Source organism: Cygnus atratus, chromosome 9, assembly GCF_013377495.2.
Source record: "Cygnus atratus isolate AKBS03 ecotype Queensland, Australia chromosome 9, CAtr_DNAZoo_HiC_assembly, whole genome shotgun sequence".
In the NCBI taxonomy this organism is placed as follows: domain Eukaryota; kingdom Metazoa; phylum Chordata; class Aves; order Anseriformes; family Anatidae; genus Cygnus; species Cygnus atratus.
In genome coordinates this window covers 16,916,196-16,937,780 of record NC_066370.1, presented here as the reverse complement: position 1 = coordinate 16,937,780, position 21,585 = coordinate 16,916,196, and the positions used below count along the sequence as shown (strand labels likewise).

At 47.1% G+C, this 21,585-nt stretch overlaps 1 protein-coding gene across 4 annotated transcripts; it reads left to right on the top strand.

Annotated features, from left to right (window-relative positions):
* The first annotated feature begins 1,869 nt into the window (after window positions 1-1,869).
* On the top strand, window positions 1,870-21,029 carry EIF4E2 (eukaryotic translation initiation factor 4E family member 2). Of its 4 annotated transcripts, none has more exons than XM_035544866.2 (8): window positions 1,870-2,025; window positions 2,527-2,641; window positions 3,931-4,065; window positions 6,412-6,516; window positions 9,374-9,526; window positions 9,615-9,751; window positions 17,861-17,939; window positions 20,549-21,029. In XM_035544866.2, exons 1-7 carry the CDS (start codon window positions 2,006-2,008, stop codon window positions 17,904-17,906), a joined length of 711 nt encoding a protein of 236 aa, XP_035400759.1. In that variant the 5' UTR covers window positions 1,870-2,005; the 3' UTR covers window positions 17,907-17,939; window positions 20,549-21,029. The 4 variants fall into 4 exon arrangements, with proteins under 4 accessions (XP_035400759.1, XP_035400760.1, XP_035400756.1 ...); XM_035544863.2 differs by lacking the exon at window positions 1,870-2,025 and adding an exon at window positions 2,217-2,413; XM_035544867.2 differs by lacking the exon at window positions 17,861-17,939.
* The last annotated feature ends 556 nt before the right edge of the window (window positions 21,030-21,585 follow it).

The window sequence follows — 21,585 nt, the reverse complement described above, 5'->3', positions numbered from 1 at the left end:
AGAATGCCTTGACTGGGCATGTACTTGTTTTAGGGATGTCATGGAAGGTCCCTGTGGGACTTTCTGTTGTGTACACTGAAATATTTTTAGCAGACTGAGCTGTTCAGAGAACAGTTTGGTACAATGCCTGCATCTACTTTTAATGCCTCTTTTCAGGATGAGCTGCTCTTGGCAGCAAGGTGAATGCTGTAGAACCACTGCTCCATGTCCTTCTCAAATGCTGGGCCGCAAATATACACTCAGCACACACAATTAATGAGTTTCCCATTCATGTACTAGCCTAGCCTGCACGATTCTTAGTTGCTGAGCATGTTACCAAGGTATCTCAAGAAGTCTTTACAGTAAAAGGTGTAATAAAGAAGTCTGCAATGACCGTCCAGAAAAAATGGGACAAGCTAACATGGTCGTGGCTTTGAGAACTACAGCCAAGTGCTGACCTAAGGTGTAGGAGGAAACAGGTCATTTTGGGCAAGGCTTCGCTTAGAAAACATAAGAAAAACTGTATTCAAGGGTATTTATATGCCACAAATCTGAAAGTTAGTAGGGGAGAACAGTCAATCCGAAATGTAACAGTATACTAATGGTCATCATTCACACATCTTGCCTCCAAAATAAACTTTAAAGAAATTAAGTAGTCATTTATTTCCTATAGTCAGTGCAGTCACCTGGATCACAGGCATGGTTAGACATGGTTCAGCTGTGCACATTCAGGCCTTAAATGTCCTACAAAGCCAAGATGTCATGGTGTTCCTTGTGCTTGTGTTTCCACGTGCACATCTAAGAAACTTTGTCATCACTCTTGAAGCACTTAAACCCTCTGTTAATGAGACCAGCGGTGGCACTAACATACTTGCAGGATCTAAAAACACTTATTTAGGAAGAGATCGGGAACCACCAGAAGAGCTGGGTGCCTGGAGAGCCATGGGACCTCACTGGTGCATACTTAGCTCAGAAAATTAAGGGTAATAAGTATTTGTCCCCTGTACAGCTGCAACATATTTAAGATGCTTGTAGCTCAGATATTTCCAGCTGCCCTTCTACCTCCTCCTCCTTTTTCTTCTGAGAGACTGTTGACCTGTTTATTTCTTTTAATTCAACCTCAAAAGCAAAGTACTTTGTCTAAGTACTTGAGGATGTCTCTCGGCGGTCACCACAGTGGCAGTAATGTTGGTCCACCCTAGATGGAAACAAGCCTTGTTGTACACTGTCTTCCTCAGTCAGTAAGATTATTTATTTTTAACAGAGCTACAAGGCCGCTGTCTTACCAACTTCATCAACTTAGTATGGATTTTGTGACGCAAAAAGCCCTCTTGCTGGAAATTTGCTATGCTATTAAAAGATTCTTAAGTCCCATCATATGTCTTACATCTACAGGCAAAGAAAGGATGACCCATGCTCTGTGTTCAGAGATCACCATGACACAAGTGATCATGGATCTCTTTTTGGCAGGCTCAGACATCACGGATCTCTTTTTGGCAGGCTCAGACATCACCACTAACACTTCATGCTGGCCTCTCCTCTATGTGATGGTGTACCTGGAAGAACAAGGTGAGAAATGCATGGATTGTACTTATACATGTCACTGTCCCTGCTTGTGCCACAGTACTAGGCAAAATGCCATTGAGTCAGTTGTCCCAATCCTGCAGTGTAACGTGGTTGGGGCATTTTGAGTTAAAATAAAGCCTACACATAAAATTCCTTCCTGGACACTCGCAGCAGAGCCCCCTCCTCGCCCCACAGTGCTGGCCCTAGCGCCACACCCAACATGGCGGCCGCCCCGCCACCCTCCGCCACACACAAGATGGCGTCCGGGTGCGTCGCTTTTCCGCTTCCGACGCTCGCCGCGCTCACGGTGCCGGGGCGAAGAGGGGAGGGGGGGGGGCAGCGAAGCGGCGGCGGCGGCGGCGAAGAGGGGCTCGCGGCCGGAAGCGGCGGAAGGCTTTGGGCGGCGGACCCGGCGGGGCGGAAGTGGCGGAGCGGACGGAGGTGGCGGCAGCGAGCGACGATGAACAACAAATTCGACGCGTGAGTCGGCGGCGCGGCCTGCCCCGGGCCTGACGGCACCGGACCCTGCCCGCGGCCCCCCTCCGCCGCCCGGGGCCGCTCTGGGACCGCTCCGGGCCTGGCCACGAGTCACCGGGCCCGCAAAGCCCCGGCCCGGCTCGGGGGCTCCCGCCTGGCCCCGGGGAGCGGGCCCGGGCCCGGCCGCTGCAGCCCCCGGTTGTGGCGGGGCGGCCCTCCCCGCTTCTCGCTCGGCTTCTGCGGCCCTCAGCGGGGAAGGGGTCGCGCCCGTGAGGTGCTGGGGGGCAGGGAGCTGCCTTCTGGCCCTCGCGTGTGCCTGGGGTGGCTGCCACAGGCGCTGGGCGTGCGGAATGCCGCGTGTGGTGCTCGCCGCGTGGGCTGTCAGGTGGAGGTTTGTAACCTCGGACCGTGTGGGAGCTCGGGAGCACGGGCCGCTGGGTTTGGCGTAGAAATTCTGGACTGCGAGGTGTGGCGCCTGATTTCTGTGTTCCTCCTCCTTGCCAGATTGAAAGATGATGATAGTGGAGACCATGACCAGAACGAGGAGAATAACACACAGAAAGACAGTGAGAAGGAAAAGAACGACCGAGAGAAACCACAGAGTACTACCAAGAGGAAGGTAAGGTGCTGGCACCTGCTTTCCCTCAGTAGGGCGTGAGGTGGGAGTGCTGGAGAGCCCTCAGTTCTGGGGTAAAGAAAGTGTCTTAAAGATCTGTGGCCAGTTCACATGCTGTTACTGTGCTAATGACAGCTGAGGGGCTGCGTTAGCATTTGGATAATTTGATGCAGCTTTCGAAGGTATGTAATCTGAGGGGAGAATGCTCCATTCACAGTTGCAGCTAGGCACAGCCAAGCTTTTGAATAGAAACGAGAGTAAAGCTTTGTTTTCCCCCCAAAAAAGAAATTTTGGAAGAGGATGTGGGAAGGACAGATTGACAGAGGAGTGGTGGCTTGCAGTTGGTTTACCAAGCTGAGTTTGTGCCACTGATGAAATAATCCAAGGTGTGATCTCTGTGAGTGTTGTGTAGCTTTGTTAAGAAGGTGGATATACATGTTGTTTTTTTAATCTTGTACTTAATATTGTCGTGTCTGAAGTAATACAATCATTATAAACTTACTGTAGTCCAGAAGAGAATAGAGACTTAAGCCCTAGTTGCTCCTGCAGCAATTTCTAGTGACACAAGATGAGGGCTTTGAGGCTTTTTTTCCCTGTCAGTTTCGACTCTTAGCTAGTGAGTTCTTGTTAGCCTCTTTTATGTGTATTAGAAGATTTTTTTAACTGGAAATGGATGTTTTGGAAATTGAAAAAACCTCTCGGCTGACTGCTAGTGATGGGTTCTGCCGAAGCTGACATAACAAGTTCTGAGACAGACTAATCCTCCCGGAGTGGCGGGGTGTTGGTTGCTTAAGGGAGTTGTTGTCACCAAAGAGTTGTAATTGCTTTTGAATCATGGCTTAGCATAAATGAGTTTTAATCTTCCCAGAGATGAATGACTTCTTAATTTAGAAAAGTTAAATTCTTGTATTGCCATTTTTAGTTGGTCTTTTTTTTTTTGGCGACAATCACAGTTAACTATTAGAAACAGCATCACTAAATTTTCCTTTTAGCTCTCACGAGGGTTGCTTTTTTGTGACACTTCCCTGAGCACGTTATTATTTCCTTAGCCACCCCTGCACTGCAAATTTCTAATATTCTTTGGAATAGTCAGCTGCTGTTAGCCTAATGGTCCATGTCAGACAACTAACAGAGATGGTATTTTTTTTTTTCCTGTGAAAATAAGGATCAGATGTTTGTTTCATAATCCGTGAGGACAGGAACATGTGGACTTCTGATGCTGCGAATATAATTATTTCCATTCCTGCTCTTGAGGAGTTTATAAGGGATAAGCAAGGTTTTCTGTTCTGCAGGCAGTTGTCCCAGGGCCAGCTGAGCACCCCTTGCAGTATAATTACACGTTCTGGTACTCCAGACGAACACCTGGGAGGCCTACCAGCTCGCAGAGTTACGAACAGAACATCAAACAGATTGGCACCTTTGCCTCAGTGAGTATATCCCCGTTGTGCTTGTGTCTCGTGAGCGTGATGTGGCCATCGTCGCTGGCTTGCTGAGTGTGTGCATGTGGACGCTGTGCTTCTGCTGTCAGGAACAGAGCTGAGTGTGATGTGCCGTGACTTACAGGTGAGTTCTTGAACCACGTACAGCATGGGACAAGTCCTAAGCAGTTCTCTGCCCTGTGCTAGACAGCTGGAATATTAATAATAGAAATAAAAAGAAGTCACACGTAGCTTCAGTCTGCTAGCCGCAGCAGAACTTGACAGGTAAGCAAGAGAAGAAAGCAACAGCTCTTCTGGATGCTAGGTAGCCGTGAGGCAGGCTGTACGGTCCTCCCCGATGCTGTGCCAAGTGTTTCCATCACAAAGAATGATGAACAGGCATCGGGTGTGCTGTATATGCAAGCAGCTGTTGGCCTGGTATCTGTTGCCCTTCTGGAAGTGATGAGTGAGGTGCAGTTTGGTGTTGCAGTGAAGTAGTTAAAAACCAAGCTCCTCTCCCTTTTCCCTTTCACTGTTTACGGTTGTTTATTCCTAGAATGAAGGAAGTGCTGGAAGGGCGGGCAGTGTTGGGTTGTTTCACGGTACTGGCAGTGTAAAACCATCATTAAGATGCCAGGGTACACAAGTAAAATAGGTCCTCGGTGTTACAGACACCACAAACAAAACCATTCTCACGGCCGGGAAGTTTGCTGGCTGGTGGTTGCTTTGTTTGTTTGTTTTTAATCTAGTCGTTTCCCCAGATTTTTCAAAGGCCCATGCAAATGTGAGTTCTTCCCACCAGTAAAACTATCTGCTGCCATGTGGGAATTCGTAAAATTAAAGAATACAAAAATACCCTTTCATCTCTTCCGGAGGCTGCAAAAATATGCCTGTCTAGGCAGCTTGGTTGTGTTACTGCAGCCACGCAGGGTAAGGGTGGGAGGAATAGCTCTGAGCATGTTGGGTCATGGGGAGCTACTGTTCCTATTCCCCTGTGTGATCAAGTACTTTTGGCTACTGTGTGGTGATCTGGCAATATTTTTTCAGTCTATTAAATCGGTGTGGACTTAATAGCTCCTTAGAGGAAGAACTTCACATGTTCCGTTGTCTACTCTTAGAATTGAGTTCAGCTAGGATGGAAGGGTGTTGGCCAGAAGATCTGCTAATGTGTTTGTTTCCAAATTCTGTTAAAGACAGAGAACAAGCTGCAGGAAGAGTTGTCTGAGCCAAAATCTAGGTTTGGGTTTATTCTTTGCTTTTTAGTAGAAAGCTCTAAAAGCTTTTAAGTGCTAACCACTAGAGGGCATATGCACTTAGTGTAAGAATTTGGTTTCCACACTGCGTTTGGATGTATCTAACAAAAATAAATTGCTTCTGACCCCACCTTAGTTTTGTTTCATAATTATATTGGCTATAAAAGCAAATCCCTGCTTGTGTGGCTGAGATCGGAGGTTGGAGCAGAATTCCAAGCGCTGACCAAGTCATCAAGGTCTCTGATAAAGTACTTGGGATGGTGTCTAACCTCTCCTGCTTCGCTGCTGATCTGCTTAATAGCTATTGTCTTACTGAGTAGAGTTCTCTTCAAATGTGGACATTAGTATAACCTCTTCTAGTGCCTTGTTTTGTTTTAAAGATCCAGCCTCTCTAAGATCCTTTCAGAGAATCTCAAAGGATAAATATTTTATTTTTACAAATTAAAAATTCACACCAGACTGTCTGAAGTAGACGCAGGGGCTGCCATGATGGAAACTGGTATTTTTCAAGTGGTCAAAGTCTACCATAGCAGGTTGTAAAGGGAAATAAAAATTTAAATAAAAGCTCTGAGTGGTGCCTTAAGGTTTTAAGACAGCACCAGAATGCCTCTGTTGTCTTAAAACCTGGACACAGTAAAATCAATACAAAATATGTCTCCTTTGGAGGCTTGTGCAGCGAGCAGTGGTTGATGCAGGGATGATGTGGTCTTGTATAGGGAGGCTTGGCTTTATTTGATGCTCTTGACACACATCCACTAAATAAAAGTTTGGGCGTTAGGATTTACAAGAGATGTCTGGCAACTGTTGTCTAGAGCAGATGTTATCTTAGCCTAGATTTCTTCGGACAAACACCGAGTATTTTTTGCAGGTACTTGTTGAATATTTCCAGTGGTCATCTGCTGATAGAGCCAGTCAGAAACAGGCAACCAGGCTCTGATCCTACTGCTGCCTTGTGGGTATCCTAACCACCACCCTTGTGCCAAGAAGGTAGAAGAGGGAAGGTGGCTCTGGCTATCTGGTATAGAAGGGGAAGCCTGTTTCTGTAGGAGTCTTGGCTCTGATCTGTTTGGGCAGCCTCATTGTGTGGTCTGTGTCATTGCAGGTGGAGCAGTTCTGGCGGTTTTACAGTCACATGGTACGTCCTGGGGACCTGACAGGCCACAGTGACTTCCACCTTTTCAAAGAGGGGATCAAACCCATGTGGGAGGTGAGTTGGAACTCTCATTTCTGCCCTGGTATTTTTCCAGAGTGCTTCTACAATGGACTCTTGTCACTAAAGTGAAGTCTCCAGGCTTCTCTTGGGTGCAGCCCTTTTGGCTGGGTTTCCTGTACGCTTGTTCTCAGAAGCCTGTCCCTTGTAACCCGGTAGTCCTGTGATCCTCTGGCAGAGGAGGGAGCAGATGCAGAGCGTTGCTAGCTGTGGGGCTGGAGCACCTCTGGACAGCGTTGCCTGGAGCCCAGCGAAGGGGACACCAGCAAACCTCTGTGCCTCCTACATGTTGACATTTGCTCTTTGTTATAGCTTTATCCAACGACAGCACTGTGGGGCTTTTCTCTAAAAGGGCTCAACCCCTGTAAGTAGGGTTCAACAAAGATGGAAACCAAACCTCCTTTTTCAGACAAGGAAGAAAGAGGCACATGGTTAAAAGCCTACAGCTGTACAGAGCTGGAGGTGGGAAGAAGACTTAGCCCTTCATTTGCTTTTTTTCTTTCCGAGGTAGTCGGTTCGCTTGTGTTCATTCCTGTCCAAATCTGTTAAAAAAGACGTAAAAATACATTTTTGCCCAGCAAATCATTTTTCCAGTTCCTAGCCGGCTTCCAGCACTGACCAATACCATTCGCAGTATGAGAATTTTGTGTGTTGCTTTGCAGTACCTAATTATGCTGCTTGGTCCTGAGAAATTTATGTGACCCTAGTTGGCAATTATTTTAAGCAAGGTGCTTTATAGCCAGTTACCGCAAATACAATTTATATAAAACGCTTAACCCTCGTTGGGCTCCTAGGGAGCTAGCTGCTCTCGTAATGTGTCAGCCAGAGAGACCACAAGTTAACAGAATTTCTATAAAGCATTTCCCTGTAGCCATTTTAAGTAGGGGGTGGAGAGGTTCTTTGTTACTTTACTTCTGGCCACGATGCCTCCTTGTATTTGTAGAAGAGGACCCTTGCTGCTGCCCTTCTCTTCGCTGCTTGCTTTGCAGGGCTTTGTTTATGTTCCTTTCTTTTTCAAATTAATCCTTACATGCTGCAATTTCCGTAAGCACATACATGTGCATGTAGCTCTGATCTTTTTCAGGATCCATCTGTGCCTTTTCTGGGTAAAGTCAGAAGCAGTAAGCATAATGTTCCCTTGTGATTTTCTGGGCTGCAGATCATTATTATTCTGGTAAAGGGAAATCAAATGCTTGACTGAACCGAAGCTTGTTTAACCTGAAAGAAAACTAATGATAACCATAAAACACACAATACAGCATCTGCCTCCCAATCACTGTTCTCTTTCTAGCCTTGAACCTGCTTAAACCACATTTGAAGTATTTTGAGCAATACCACTTTATTTTCTGATCCCCATTAGGCAGTGTGGAACATTTGAGGAGCTAAACTCAACTCTTTGCTTATAAAGGCTGAGGTGTAGACAACTTAATTCTTAAAGTGGAATGTTTACAGCATGGAAAACAAGGATGCTTAGTCAAAAAGCATTTTGCATTTCATAGGAGTATGCCACATTCCTAGGATTTGTGCTGATTGGGATTTTTCACCTTGCATGTGGCTGCTGTCATGCTGTGAGGTTTGTCTGGAGCTGACACCTCCCCCTTTCAGCAGGGGCTTCAGCACATACATGAAAACTGGGGGGCTGGTGAATGTGGCTGTTACGCTGCCGTTTCCAAGTTTGCTCAGGACTGCTTCATTAGCACTTGCTGTCTCTGAGAGCACACAATGTTTAGTTTTTTGAAGCCCTAAAGTAGCTTTAAGGCTAAAATAAAGCGAGCTTTGTTACATGAAGATGGATTGGGCTGCATTGCCTAGCATCTACTAGGTGTGACCCAGAGGGAATTGCAAGTGATTTGGCCAAGGATGTCCTGTGTTTTACAGCTCCCCCTGAGTTCTCCGTTCCTCTCTGTTTCTGTCCTAGACCTCTCTTCTCTTTCCCTTCCTAACTGCCACCTCTTAGACTAGTTCCTTCTTCTCTCTTTGGCTTTGGATGGAATTTGTTCCCCTCTCACCTTGTAAGATTTCCCAGCTACAGTGTCATACAAGGGAATGCCACAGTGAGCACTCTGCACAGAGAATGAACTGCTGTCGGATGTAGGCGTGTGTTCTCTGAAGCAGGGGAGTCTGTAGCAGGTTTCAGTTCAACATATGGAATCGCAGTATTGAGGTGACAGACTGGGTGCTTAGCATAAGTATTTCCTTTCTTCTCTCCTCTGATTTTTGGGTATTTCCTCGGGTCAACACAGGCTGGATCAAACATTCAGCTCTATGTGTGATAATGTCAGTGGCTCCTAGAGAAAGGACTGGTCTTTGTGTTAACACAAATTGTGAGCCCATTCCTGGAAAAGCTGAAGGAAAATGCTTTTCAACTTTTCAGTTGCTTTCACTTTTCACTTTTCAAGCTGTTTTCCTGCCTTCTGTGTTCTGTGATGAAGGATTTTTCAATCTTTTACAAGCAGAACTACATATACAGCGGGTTAGGCAAAGTAGGAATTAGGCTAGGGTTTAGGAATAGTTTCAGGGTTCTTGCTTCTGGTTCTGCATGCAGATCGATAGGCTGGTGTAGCCTTTGCTAGTGGGATCAAAACACTAGAGCTCAAGTCTTCAGTGTATAGAGCTTCCTCTGAAATGCTGAGTGTCATTGTTTCAAATGCTTTTTATTCAAAGTAAGTGGCATCTCTCTTTCTCTGCTGGTATGGGGGAGAAGTGAAATGCCTTTGCTTGAAACTACCTCCAAATAGCAGTCCCTGGTGCCCCCACCCAATCAATATGTGCTCCTGTCAGTGGCTCTGCTGTCTTGTGGGAAGCAGAAAAATTGCTGGAGGGAAACAAATCGATTTCTTGCCCGTCTTCCTAGGATGATGCCAACAAAAATGGTGGTAAATGGATTATCCGTCTGCGAAAGGGCTTAGCATCGCGGTGTTGGGAGAACCTCATTCTGGCGATGTTGGGAGAACAGTTTATGGTGGGGGAAGAAATCTGTGGGGCAGTCGTCTCTGTCCGATTCCAGGTAAGCTGCTCTGAGCACTGGCCTATGCTTCCATTTGGCAGGGCTACAAAAAGCACCATCTGCTTACCCCTTACGTCCTGTTCTGTAGGAGGATATTATCTCGATATGGAACAAGACAGCCAGCGACCAGGCCACGACAGCCCGGATACGTGACACGTTACGAAGAGTGCTCAACCTACCTCCCAACACCATCATGGAATATAAAACACACACCGATAGCATCAAGTATGTGCGGTGGCAGGGGGAGGGCCCGCTGCCGGTTGCATGCGTGCTTGAGCAGTTTAATGCAGGGCGCAAGAATCGAGGGGAGTGCTCGCGTGCGTTGTGTTCGCTGCAAACAGCAAGACAAACAGCAGCAATTGTTGCCAGTGCGCTTTGAGAACCAAATACCTGTATCGTTATTGTGTTGTTTTCAGGGACATCTGGTTCTAATAGTAAGACCTTATTCTTTTTAAGTGTGTAGTGCTGGGTTTTGTTAGCGATCCACCCAGCCTGTCACTTGGGAGATGGGCAGCCCAGTGTGGGGCTGTGGCTTGATGCATTCAAAGACGCATGCAGTGGCGGGGACGAGATCATTTGAATAAATAGAGATTCAGGGGAATAAAGTGCGGAAGCTAAAGGGATTTATGGTGCCATTAGACTTATAAATGTTCTTGGGAAAGTGCTGTGTGAATTTACAGTGCTGTACAAATGATTTCTAATCATAATAAATGTCGTATATTAAGTCTTCCAGGCCCTGGTGACAGAGGCTCTTTAACAAGACTAGAAGATCATGGTACACAGAGAGGACAGCTGTATTTTTAAATAAACCTATTACAGCTTACCATACCAGGCCATTCAGGGTGACTTTTATTCCCACAACGTGACAAAGAATTGTATATATAGGTATTAGTTATAGGTGAATAATGTAATTTTTTTCCTAAGTATATTACGAACCAATACACCAATTAGGTCATATTGATTAAATTAACACTTGGTGCACTCAGAACAAGAAGTGAAACAAATTAGTAAGACATTGATAGAGCAGCGAGCTTTCTAATCCAACCCTTAATCAAGGTCCAAGTACCTTTCATGACCTATTTTCATTATGTTAGCTTGTCCTTACCACATAAACACCTTCCTTGACAGCGTACTGAAGAGTCTGGTGAGCTCAGTCCTGGTTTTAGCAGAAAGCTAGCTTCTGGTTGCATCCAGTTTTGAGTGCGGGTCACTAGCAAGAACACGCAGGTCTGTTTAAACTGCCTTTAGGCGTCTGGTGCTCCACACGGGCCTCCTGCCTGTGTGTGTGGGAAAGAGAAGGGAAGGGGAAATTATTATTATTAACGGAGTCTTTTCCAGGCAGCTTTTTGGTTTCTGAAAGTTCCCACTTCTGCTGAAATCTACTCGTGATTTTGCCGGTAACATTTCTCATGCACTTACTGCCACGAGAGGGCACTATCAGCTGTCTGTGTTAGGAGATAGCAAAGTGCTCATGTGGACACATTCCAGGATATTTTACTTCTGTTCGGCAGCAGCAGGCTGCAGCCTGTGGTAATGTGGCTTTGTGGTGTAAGAGGGGAGATGTTTCTGTTCTCCCTGACTCTGTAAGGAAAGCTGTGTTCTAGCTGTGATGTTTCTTCACGTGGCAAATTTAGAGTGGAAGTGATGTGGCCTTTCCTTAATAAGCTCTCCCCACCAGCACGTCCTATGAAGCCACAGAACGCTGCTATCACCATGTTGGTAACTGGGTTTGCTCTGGGAGGTGCCAGTCCTTGAGTGGTGCATCCAGCCTCGTGGTCTTATTTCCCTACAATAGCGTAACAGACCGTGTTTGCTGCCCTCTCTTGCTGCATAGCATCAAAGTTTCATTTTACTCTTCTGATGTATGGTGCAAGAGAAGCTTGTCCAAGAGCAACAGGTGTCGGAGGAGCCAGGCTTAGTAGTTCAGATTACAGTCGGGAACAGTTGTTAAATAGCAGGCTGACTTGTCTCCCACTTACTCTTCTGTGGGCAGGAGTGATAGGGAGAAGTTTGGTTTGATGGTGTCCTAGCGAAGCAGGTCTGAGCAATTAACCTTCCATCGTGTCGGGTATCACGAGAGCCCTTCTTTCCACGGCCTCGCTTGAGCTGCAGCAGTCTGATTTCAGTGCTGTCCCACATCTCCTAATGGCACTGGTGTAATTCAGAGCAGAGCTGCTTGTCAGTGGGGTTTGTGTAGTGGTGCATGGACCGACTTCTTGTGCTTTTCTCGCCTGGTACCAGCTCTAGCACGGAGGGAGGAGCTGCAGGCAGCCGGCTGCAGTGGCAGCGGGGCGGTGATGGTGCCTGCTTTGTTGCCAGAGAAGAGCAGGAGAGCCCCAGCTTTCAGTCTGCCTCTGCTTGGCTGTGCCTCACATCATTAAGGTTTTCTCACTAATGAAGAATCTCTTGTGTAACTAGTTCTATCCTCCGTAAAGTCTGGCTCCTTTTCCTTGCCCATCTATCAAGCCCTGTTGAAATACTGTCCGTCATGAATAAACTCCACTTATGCTGTGCATGTACCATGTGATTTATGACTCAGGAGGGCTTTCTAGCCAGCACTCTATATTCACACTCTGGCTGTGTTTTATGAAAGGCTCTAATGGAAGAGCTGTGCTGTAGGCTTTGTCAGGGCTGCCTTTCTAGGGGGGCTTGTGGCATTTTTCATTTGTATGGGCTGCATCTCTCCACTAGAGCTCTGCTCATGTGCAGGGTTTGATTGGCATTGATTGTGCTTCAGGGAAGGGAGCATGCTTAGCAAGAAAAGAACAGGCGTTTCTCAAAACCTTGACTTCTAGGTAGTGAATTGACCTGGATTAGCTTTTGACACACTGTAAATGAATGCTTCTGTAGAAATTGGTAGCATGCCCCTCGCTGTGGAACCTGAGCACTGTGTTTCAGGTTTTATATATTCCTTTTGTGATGTTGCAGTTCATATTAACTCATTTTTAGACACCATTTTTCATGAGTTGTCAGTGAGGCTGCAGCCCCCTTTGTTTCAGAAGGCGGTGGTGCTGCCAAGCTGCTTTTGAAAAGTATCTGTTGCTTCACAGCTATTCCAAGGACCTATTCTGCATTCCGTCCCTTCAGCTCTCAGCGGTGGGGCTTGTGCATTTAGCTAGATAAGCAGATCTTTCATTGCAATTTTCCCATGTTCGTCCTTTCTCTTGCTTGCAATATTGACAAGCTGCCTAAATCCCAGCAAGTGGAAGGGTCAGCCTAGTCTGTATTAATTTCCAATCTTGCTAGAGGAGCTAGAGCAATCTGTTGGACTCTGCTTAATTCCAGGGGATTTATAGTACCTTAGGCGTTACAGTGCTGAGCGCCTGAAAAGAACCTGTGTGACATTTTTTGGGCTACCTTGTTTCAGTAGCTGGGGAGAAAGCACTTCTTTGTTCTCTCAGAGGTGGGTGAAGAGGTGCACTCACCTGAAGTGAGCCACTTAATAGTTTCTGCTCATCAGCGTTGTTAACCTTGGCGGTGACAGTGTCCAGCAGGTTACAGACAGCAGTACTCTCTATGGTTCGAAATTAAGGAAAAAAAGAAGAAAAAGTCTGTTTTGCTGTCATACGAGGGGTACTGTTGTTGGTTTGTCTTTTTTTTTTTTTTTTGGACGCAGTGTTGCTGACCGCAGCCTACTCATGTCTCAGTGAAGCCACGGAAAATATTCAGGTGTTTGTAGTGAGTGAACTGCAGTTGGGAGTGTGGTGGTGGGGAAATGATCGCTGTAAGGTTTGATTTCAGTTTTTTTCAGGGGTGTAGCGTAAAGGGCTTGGCTGTCTTGCATACACCTTTGCTCTGCCTGGGGTTATCAGCCTTTTTTTTTTTTCTGTGCTGCTGTGTGGTCAGTGGCCATCTCCTGTGCTGAGAGCTCCCACCTGCATTACCGTCCAGGAGTCCCAGACAAGTTCAGCAGCGCTGCTTCGTGTGACAGAGGAGACCAGACCTTCACTGTGTGGCCATGCTGCTAGCTTCCACTGAGCTGGCTGGGTCGGAAGCATTTTGGTCGCTGTGTGACTTTATGGATCGTCCTGTCAGCTCTAAAGCAAGGCTGCTTTTTCTGAAAACAAAGCTTCAGTTATTTGTAAGTGCCTGCTGCAGTGAGAGCTGAGCAGCGTATAAAACTCTCCCTTCCTTTCAAAGTCACCACTGATAACTAATGGGACGGCTCGAGTAAATGAGAAGAATAGTTGATCTTAATAGGGCTGGCACTGGGTTTGCTTCACTGCAGGCAGTTGGAGGAAACAGCCTTGGACTATATTTTGGCTAGGAAACAAGGAGATATCCTAAGGAGGGAGAAAGGGTATGCACTGCAAGAAGAGTGCAGGGGCAGTGTTCTCGTGCCAAAAATAAAAAGTGGAGGCAGGGAATGAGGTCTTGAATCCGAGGGAAATATGACAAGAGAAATCCTCGTGGAAGTGGTGAGTGTTTGGCAAGGTCAGTGTTCCTGAGACAGTGAGCTGGAGGTGGCGTGCTGGGGAGAAGTCTCCTGTGTTGCACCGGAGTTCAGCCAGTGCTCTGATTATTATGTTAACTCTGTTATGTTTTTGTAGCGCTGGTTTTCGTTTGCTTGCTGATTTCCAAGGACGTTAGGAGTTGATACTCTTCAGTGCTGCTGTCCTGCTTGTACCATCTTTGGCTTTGGCTTTTTAGATGGTGTGTGCAGGGTTAACCTTGTTTAAAGTTACATGGTTTGCACGTGGGGCCCGTAACACTGATGCCTGTCAGTGGGAGGGCAGGTTGCCCTGGGTCTTGCCAGCTGTAGAGAGCTGTGTTGCTTCACCCTCGTTCCACCCAGTCTGAGAACAGGAATAAAAGCTAGAGGAGGGTGGTGAGGTTCCAGATCTGAGGCCCGGCAACACTGGCTTAATTTGTTTATTGCTCCTTTCTCCAATTCCAGTAACACTTCCAGGTGCTGTAAGTCTAAGAGCACTTCCTTAGACTTGGGCTTTGAAATGATGGGTTTGCTGACTTGTTCTTTGTCCCCTTTGTATATTTTATTTAGAAAGGTCTCTGACTTTGTAAGAGGTTCCCATATCTTGGTGGCCCGTCTCTTACCAAAGAAGCCACTATAATCTATTTCACAGTCCTTTTCAAGGAGGTCAGTTCAGATGTGTTCATTTCAAAGCCGTGATGGCTTCCCTCTTGGCCTGTGCTACAGATACTGCCAGATATAGGAAAGGATTATTTCAGGCTACAAGAATATCTGAGATTTTTTTTAAAGCTGCTGGTCTGTAGGCTTTTCATAAAGTTCCTGGTGGCTTTGGACAAACCTTTAAGCACTCTGAAGAGCACTGGGAGAGGGACGGTCTCTGGTGAGTGTCGTGAAGGTAGCGTGTGCTATAAGCTCTCCACCTCTGTTTTTAGCTGCGGAAGCAGATGGAAGGGAGGCAGGGCCGTACAGAAAAATACCGAGGGGAACTGCTAGGACTTTGAGGGTGGTGTGGAGAGAACTGCCGGCGCTTCTTGCACAATCGTGATTTGGAAACTCCCTTGAAGCTGCTCTGGCTGCTCTTCCTCTTTTTGCTCTGATGGTGGCTCCTTTTTGCGTTTTTTTTTTTCCCTCCAACTTGCTGAGGATAAAGGGAGCCCTGCTTGCATCCTGACCCCGGGTAATGGGGGAGAAAGTGGGACGTTTCACCGGTTGTGGGTCAGGAATGAGTGTGGAGGACCAGCTCTGGCTGGCTTTATTTAGCCTGCTAATGTTTCCATTTCCCATCTGTTCAATGGGAATAACCTAAGTGTTGGGGATCAATTCACTGAGTATCTGATCGCTGCACAGACAGTATAGCACCGAGGTACTAAAAATGTCTATACATAAAAATAACCTCTTAGACTCTCTGGCACCGTGCCTTTGGCACATCACAGGCCATAAAGATTCTGCCAGATGAAATTAACTGGCAGCCTTGTTCGGTACGAAATGGAGAGCAGTTTGCTCCGCTAGCATAGTTTAGGTACATTAGGGCAGACACATCTTAGTGGATTTTTTCAGTCAAGTCAGCAGATAGTTGGAATAATTAGTGCTATAATATGTATGAGGGTCCAAACTTAAAAATTCTTGGCTAGGAGATCTTTTTCTCTGTCTGCGAGAAGGACTTGGCAGCTGAAGGACTATGTGCGTGATGTTATGTGATGTTGGAACAGGGGACTCCTTGGTTTGAAAGGGGTAGTACATCATCAGTTATGTTGACAAATAACCTTGTGTCCCTTTTGTAGAGAAAAGAAGTTATGAATTTGGGTAGAACTGTGAGAGAAGAAAGAGAAGATGTGATGATGGGTGATGGCAATGTGGTAGAAATGTAAGGCACGGGAGGCTGAAGGGAAGACATGAAGGTAGAGACGAGGCTGGAGATGTAGCTAGCTTTCCAACCTGCATTCGGCAGCGAGGAGGAATTCAGGTCAAAAGTTTGTCTTTCCCTAACTTTCTGCTGGAGGGAGGCAGTTGTACCCCCAGTGTCTGGTACCGTGGACTGACTGGGTGACACAGGCAGTTTTCCTTGAGCTTGTAGGGTGCTGTGGGTGGGCTGTATCTAGGAAGACCTGGGGGGAAGGCTCCCATTTAGGTGCCTCTGCTGCCGTGTTGCTTAGAATGAACCACCTGTGGCTTTGTCTCTGTCCTCCAAGCAGCGTTCAAGCTGCATTGCAGATCTGACCTCAGCGATCATCTGTGAGATGCCTCAGCGAGTCCTCTTTCTGCAGACTTACTCACCCTTGATTGTGCCCTGCTATTTCCCAGCAGATTGTTGAGAGAGGGCTGCTGTACTGGTGCCCCACAGCTGTCCCTGGTGTGCTCTCTTGCAGCATCTACAGCACCCTGTGCTATCAGCTTTCTCCCTCACATTTCTTTGGCCTCAAGGGTTGGTGTCTGAGGATCAGCTCAGAGATTCCAAGTAGCTTTGGGACTTCCGTGGATGACTGTTACTTGTCTGTCCTATTCAAGATCAGAAAGATTTTGTGCTCCCATGGGTGCTCAGAAGATGGTTTTTGATCCCCTCAAAAGAAGGATTTGCTGTCCTGCGTTATGGGAAGGTAGTGTCATAGGTCCAAGACGGGCATCACAGTGACAAGCTTCTTGCTTGTACGTTCTTTGCTATGTTCCCAGCAGGATTGCTTGTGTGCTGTGTACAGTCTTTGAGAGTACCCATGGCCCACACTTGCTGGTATATTCTGTTAATTTGGGCTGTGACTTTGCTGGGAAAGAGCACGTGACAACTGGGTTGCTTTTGCAGATGCTGACTGGGAGCTTGACTGTGTGAGGTTCAGGTAGGAGCCTGTGGGTCTGTTTTGGGCACAGATGCTGACTAATAGAGAATTAGTTTCTGTATTCTCCTGTTGTGTTGATGACTTGATGAGGTAATGCAGAAAACAAGGTATGAGGTAGCTGCAACAAAGCACCAGCGACAAGGTCTGCGGGACAACTTGTGATTATGACAGACCTGGGTTCCCTTTAAGGTCCCTCCTGCTCCACGGGACTTTGGGGTTGGTAAATGGCTTGGCATGTGCTGTAGGCATCAGCACTGTTTTGCTGGGTCTGGAGAACGATGAGGTTCTTTGATATCTCTGATCCCAGAAGATACTAGTCATGCTCACGTTAACCTCAGCATCTTTTCCCTGAGAGGGCTTTCGGTATTCTGCCTTCGTAAAACAGACAGCAATTTTTCAGTCTGCTAGCTTTGTCCGTCAGTAGCATTCTCCACCAGGGAATGCAGCGTTAGGCCCGTCCCTCTAACTCGTCTGAAAACGTTTTCGTTTCAAAGAGCCCTGGTGTTTTTATTGGGTTGTCGTTAACAATGCAGGTTTACAATAGGAAGTGAGACTTTCTAATAACGATGGGATTCTGCCGCCTGATTGAAGAATGGCCTGATAACTAAGCCATGTGGCATTAAAAGAAGAGCCTGTTGGAGGGATTACTACGTACTCAGATACGTGGTGAAGCATGAGCGCAGTAACTGGCAGGGTTTAACCAGCCAGGAAGTGTGACAGTCCTCCAGAAACATGTAACATCGGCTATTTTATCAGTGATAGGAAATGGATATTCCATTTGCGACTGGGAAGGTCGTACCTGTCTCTGGGTATTAATGTGGCCGTATCGCCAGCAGCCAGTGGGAACGCTTCATGGCTGTGCAGAACGTAAAAGCTGCCTCGCGCTGTCAGATGTTTGGCTGGGTTTTAAGGATGCTTCTATCCACTAGGGCTAGCAGAGAATATTGCCTTGCTCTCTGAAGACAAGTGCCTTTCAAACGCCATTGAATGTTTCTGCTCTCGTTAAAAGTTAAGAAGCCTTTGATCTGAAGTGCTGTTTTTTTGTTTCATTTTTTTTTCCCTCTGGCTTGCCAGGGCCTGGGAGGAGTTTCATGGCCTGGTGAACAGCAGTGGCCGCTGATCGAACGCTCCCCCTCCCTCTGTCACACGCAGGGTAGGGCCTCATCTTTCTTCCTATGTGACTTCATGGCATACCTCTCAGCTTCCAACCCTCTTCCCGTGGGCTGGCATGTTTTCCTCTTGCCTCATGGGCCTGATGGTGGGCTCATTCCACTACTGGCTCTTTCCTAAAGGTCAAAACACATTTTTTTTCCTCCAACCAAAGGCACCAACATTCACAGTGGTCTGCATTCACTCAGCATTTTCTGATACAATGCTGCGTGCTGTTTTGCTAATGTGTCCTTCCTCTGTGCGAGCCGGTTGTATCCCAGACCTAGTCCCAGGAGGCTGAGAGGTACGTCTTCAGCTTGGGTCTGCTGCCTAGGGCTGACTGTTGTCAGGTACGGAGTGGTAAATGAATGCTGAGCACATCCGTGTGATGGGCACCGCGAGAGGCGCCTGGAGCTTGGCATACACGCCTCTGCTCCTGACAGTGGGCTGGGGCAGGATAAATTAGTCTGTCAATAAAAGCTTGTTCAGGAAGGACACGCAGTAGCTACTGTATTTAGAAATAATAATGCTGTGGCTAATGAGATGAAACCACCTGCTACTTCTGGTAATGGCAACCGACCATGTGCAGAGAAAACAGCCAAGGTGAGCTCGGTGCCGTTGTGAGCCTTGCAGCTCAGACTGGTTTTCCCCTCTAACGCCTGCTTCCCAGACAGCAGGCCCTTTCCTTAAAAAGGACTAGCACAAGGCCTGGTGAGGGGGGTCGTGTTTAGTTGTAGCCAAGTGGGATTGCTGCACCGCCGAGTGCCAGAGTAGAGGAATCTGCTTGAAGAAGCATTCCCCAGCCTAATTCCCACCCTCTGGTGGTGTGTAGCTGCTCCAATACAGCCGAGCATTGAGGGCCCGCTGGGAATCCCACTGCTCCCAAAACCTTCCGCAGCTTTGGGCAAGCAGTGCTCTCATGGCTTGCTTGGAAGTCATGGGTGAAATAACCTTTCCTCACAGATTTGGCTTTTTGTGAGGATCAATGTTTACAAAACATTACACAGGCACATAGGAGTGTTTTTATTGTTCAGAGGACATTCAAGTGACCTTCCAGAAAAGAAAACAAGCTCACTTCACGAAACACCAGTCTCAGAAGGCAGTACGTGTGCCAAGGGGATAGGAAAACAGTGACAGAGTTGATTTAGCTCTCAGCTGTAGTGAGTTACCTACCAGGGAGAGCAGTGGTGAGCAGAGGGCTGGGGCACCACGATAGGGGTGAAAAGAGGGGCGATGTAGAAACCTGCCCAAGAAAGAACTAACCACTGTGCCATCCTCCTGAGGTAGATGACACAGGTGAAAGTACTGAATGGGACGGAAGGTCTAATCGCTGTTGCAAATTAACTGGAATCCAGTTAATGAATCCTGAATCATGTTCCCAGATGGCAGCACAGCCTGCTTTGCTTGCAAGTACAAAGGTGAACCCCAGTCTTCTACAGATGGCCTCCAGCATGGTTTTTTGCTGTCATGTTATAGCAGAGTAACTTGTTTAACTCTCCTAAAGAGTGTTTTTGACTTCCTTCTGCTCCTCCAGCTCTCCAGCTTGCCTCCTGGAGCTGTTCCAGCATGCACTGTACTGTGATGTTACAGCTACCACGTGGCTTTTAGCAGCACACAAAGCTAGCTCAAGGGTTGAAACAGGGTTTTACAGTCCTGCAAAGCACCTTGCTTCTGAAGCTGTGAGCTGCCTTCACTCTTCAACACGGCTCTGCCAGTTTGTCGTGATGTATGCTGGGTTATCCCTAGGTGTTTGGTTTGGGCATCTTACTGTCCTGTCCTGTTAGGGGAAGGGGCGCCAAACCTGTCCTCTCAAAGTAATTGTCATCTCGTTTAATTGCCTTTGGATAAGAAATAAATTTAATAATAATAATAAAAAAAACCAACCACGCAACCTTTTTATTAATGAGTAAATATGGTTTGCCTGTTCCTGCTGCTCACAGGCCAGCAGTAAGCATTAACACAGGTTTCTGTACCCTGCCCCATCTTCAGTTGCTGCCACGTGCTGCAAGACTACACAAACGAAGGTTGTGGACCAGCAATCCTTTCTTTGTCAGTAGCCACATGGCTTTACTCATGTGAGTAAAAGCTGCTGAAGAAGCTCTGCCGTTTAAACTTGGGAAAATGTCCTCTTTGGATTTAAATATTCTTTAAAGGCAGGAGAGACCAGAGGCCTAAACTTGTTGATAATGGGACAAAAGGAACTAGCTATGAGATACTGAGGCAGGAGAAGGCTTCACTGACAGTATATTTTTGCTCCAAGCAGAATCCCTGAGGACAAACATTTGGGAAGGAAGGGATCTTGCAAATTGTTTAAATCCCAGAATCTGTCAGGGAAGTTTGCAGTGCCTGTCGTGCTTTGTCCGCAGGAGATACCACTTTTTTTCTTCCTGCTGAATGGGGACGAACCAAGATCTTGTGTTCAGGTGTTCTGGAGCAGCAGGTTGGCTTAGTAGGAAGTCTGTAGTGAGAAAGTTCTGGTTAGGAGGTTTAACAAGCATTGTTTGGGGTGACGTGCTGGGATGGCAACACTGATAGCCACGGTGGGTGGAACCTTGGGGTGCTGTGATCTGAACAATGCATATCTTTAACCTCTCTTTTCCCTCTGTTTTCCAGGGATAATTCAAGCTTTCGAAACACAAAAATCACATTGTGAGAACAAGAGTTGGCACTAAGCTCCTCTCTCCGTGTCGAAAGCACTGAGAGGTCTCCACCAGTGCCCTCCGACCTCTGAAGGGACTCATGGGCCACTCTCGCACTCCTCCTTGGAGGAAGGATCCATCTGAAGCCCTCCAGCAGCGGTGATAATAGAGGCTGATTTTGTCATACACAAACTTTTTTAGCAGTGGGGCGGGAGGCCAACCTTTCAATTAGCAGCGTGCCCTTGGGGCCGCATCTTGCAGCACTTTCCTCTCTTTCTGTACACGGCATGCAGGATCCCTGGGATTCTGCCTTGACGTCGGAGCCTTTTGCTGAGGGATACCAGTATTAAAAATCTCTCTGCAGCTGGGAGGAGCTTCCCAGTTGAGAGTCAGCCCCATGGTTTTCAAATGCCCACTTTCAGCTCTGCCAATAAATTATTGGGTCTCTTTGTTTCTTTCAGTCTTTTTTTTTTTTTTTTTTGGGTCTAAAAGTAGTGGGGTGGTGTTTCCCTAGTCTGTGATAAGACCATAGGCCTGCTTCTGTGGGTTCCATAAGGCAACTTCCCCTGAGCTACCCACCTTCATGACCTGAAGCTACAGATATAACTGTTAAAAAAAAATTAGGTTACTCTGTCTTTGCCTCTTCTTCATACTCCCTGTTCAGCAGTGGCTTGCACCCAGCCTTCCTTGCTGGGGAGAGGGCTACAAGCTGCCCTTAAACTAGGACAAAGAGGTGTCTGGTGTCGTTTAATTGCTTTATTCCAACTGTCTCAGTGGAGAACCATCAGGAAAAGCTGAGTGCAGGGCTGTGCGTGCTTCTGTGGGTGGCTGAGGTCTGCAACTCTCCAGCCATCTGGGAAATTGGACCCCAGTGGCTGTAGCAAAAGAGGGTGATGGCTTGGGCTGCTGTGTGGAAGCTGTGACCAGAAGAGGGACTGATGGTGACCCCTTGTCCTCTGTCCTCTGGGGTGAGGCTGGACTGGTAGGTTGTTGCTTGGAAAGACAGCAAGG

What these genes read in the sequence shown, in the direction of transcription:
- EIF4E2 (XM_035544863.2), top strand. Translation starts at nt 2,373, where the DNA reads ATGCCGCGTGTGGTGCTCGCCGCGTGGGCTGTCAGGTGGAG. An exon ending in TCGTCTCTGTCCGATTCCAG is followed by an intron (nt 9,527 to 9,614) that starts GTAAGCTGCTCT and finishes CCTGTTCTGTAG; the next exon opens with GAGGATATTATCTCGATATG. An exon ending in ACACACACCGATAGCATCAA is followed by an intron (nt 9,752 to 17,860) that starts GTATGTGCGGTG and finishes CTGGCTTGCCAG; the next exon opens with GGCCTGGGAGGAGTTTCATG.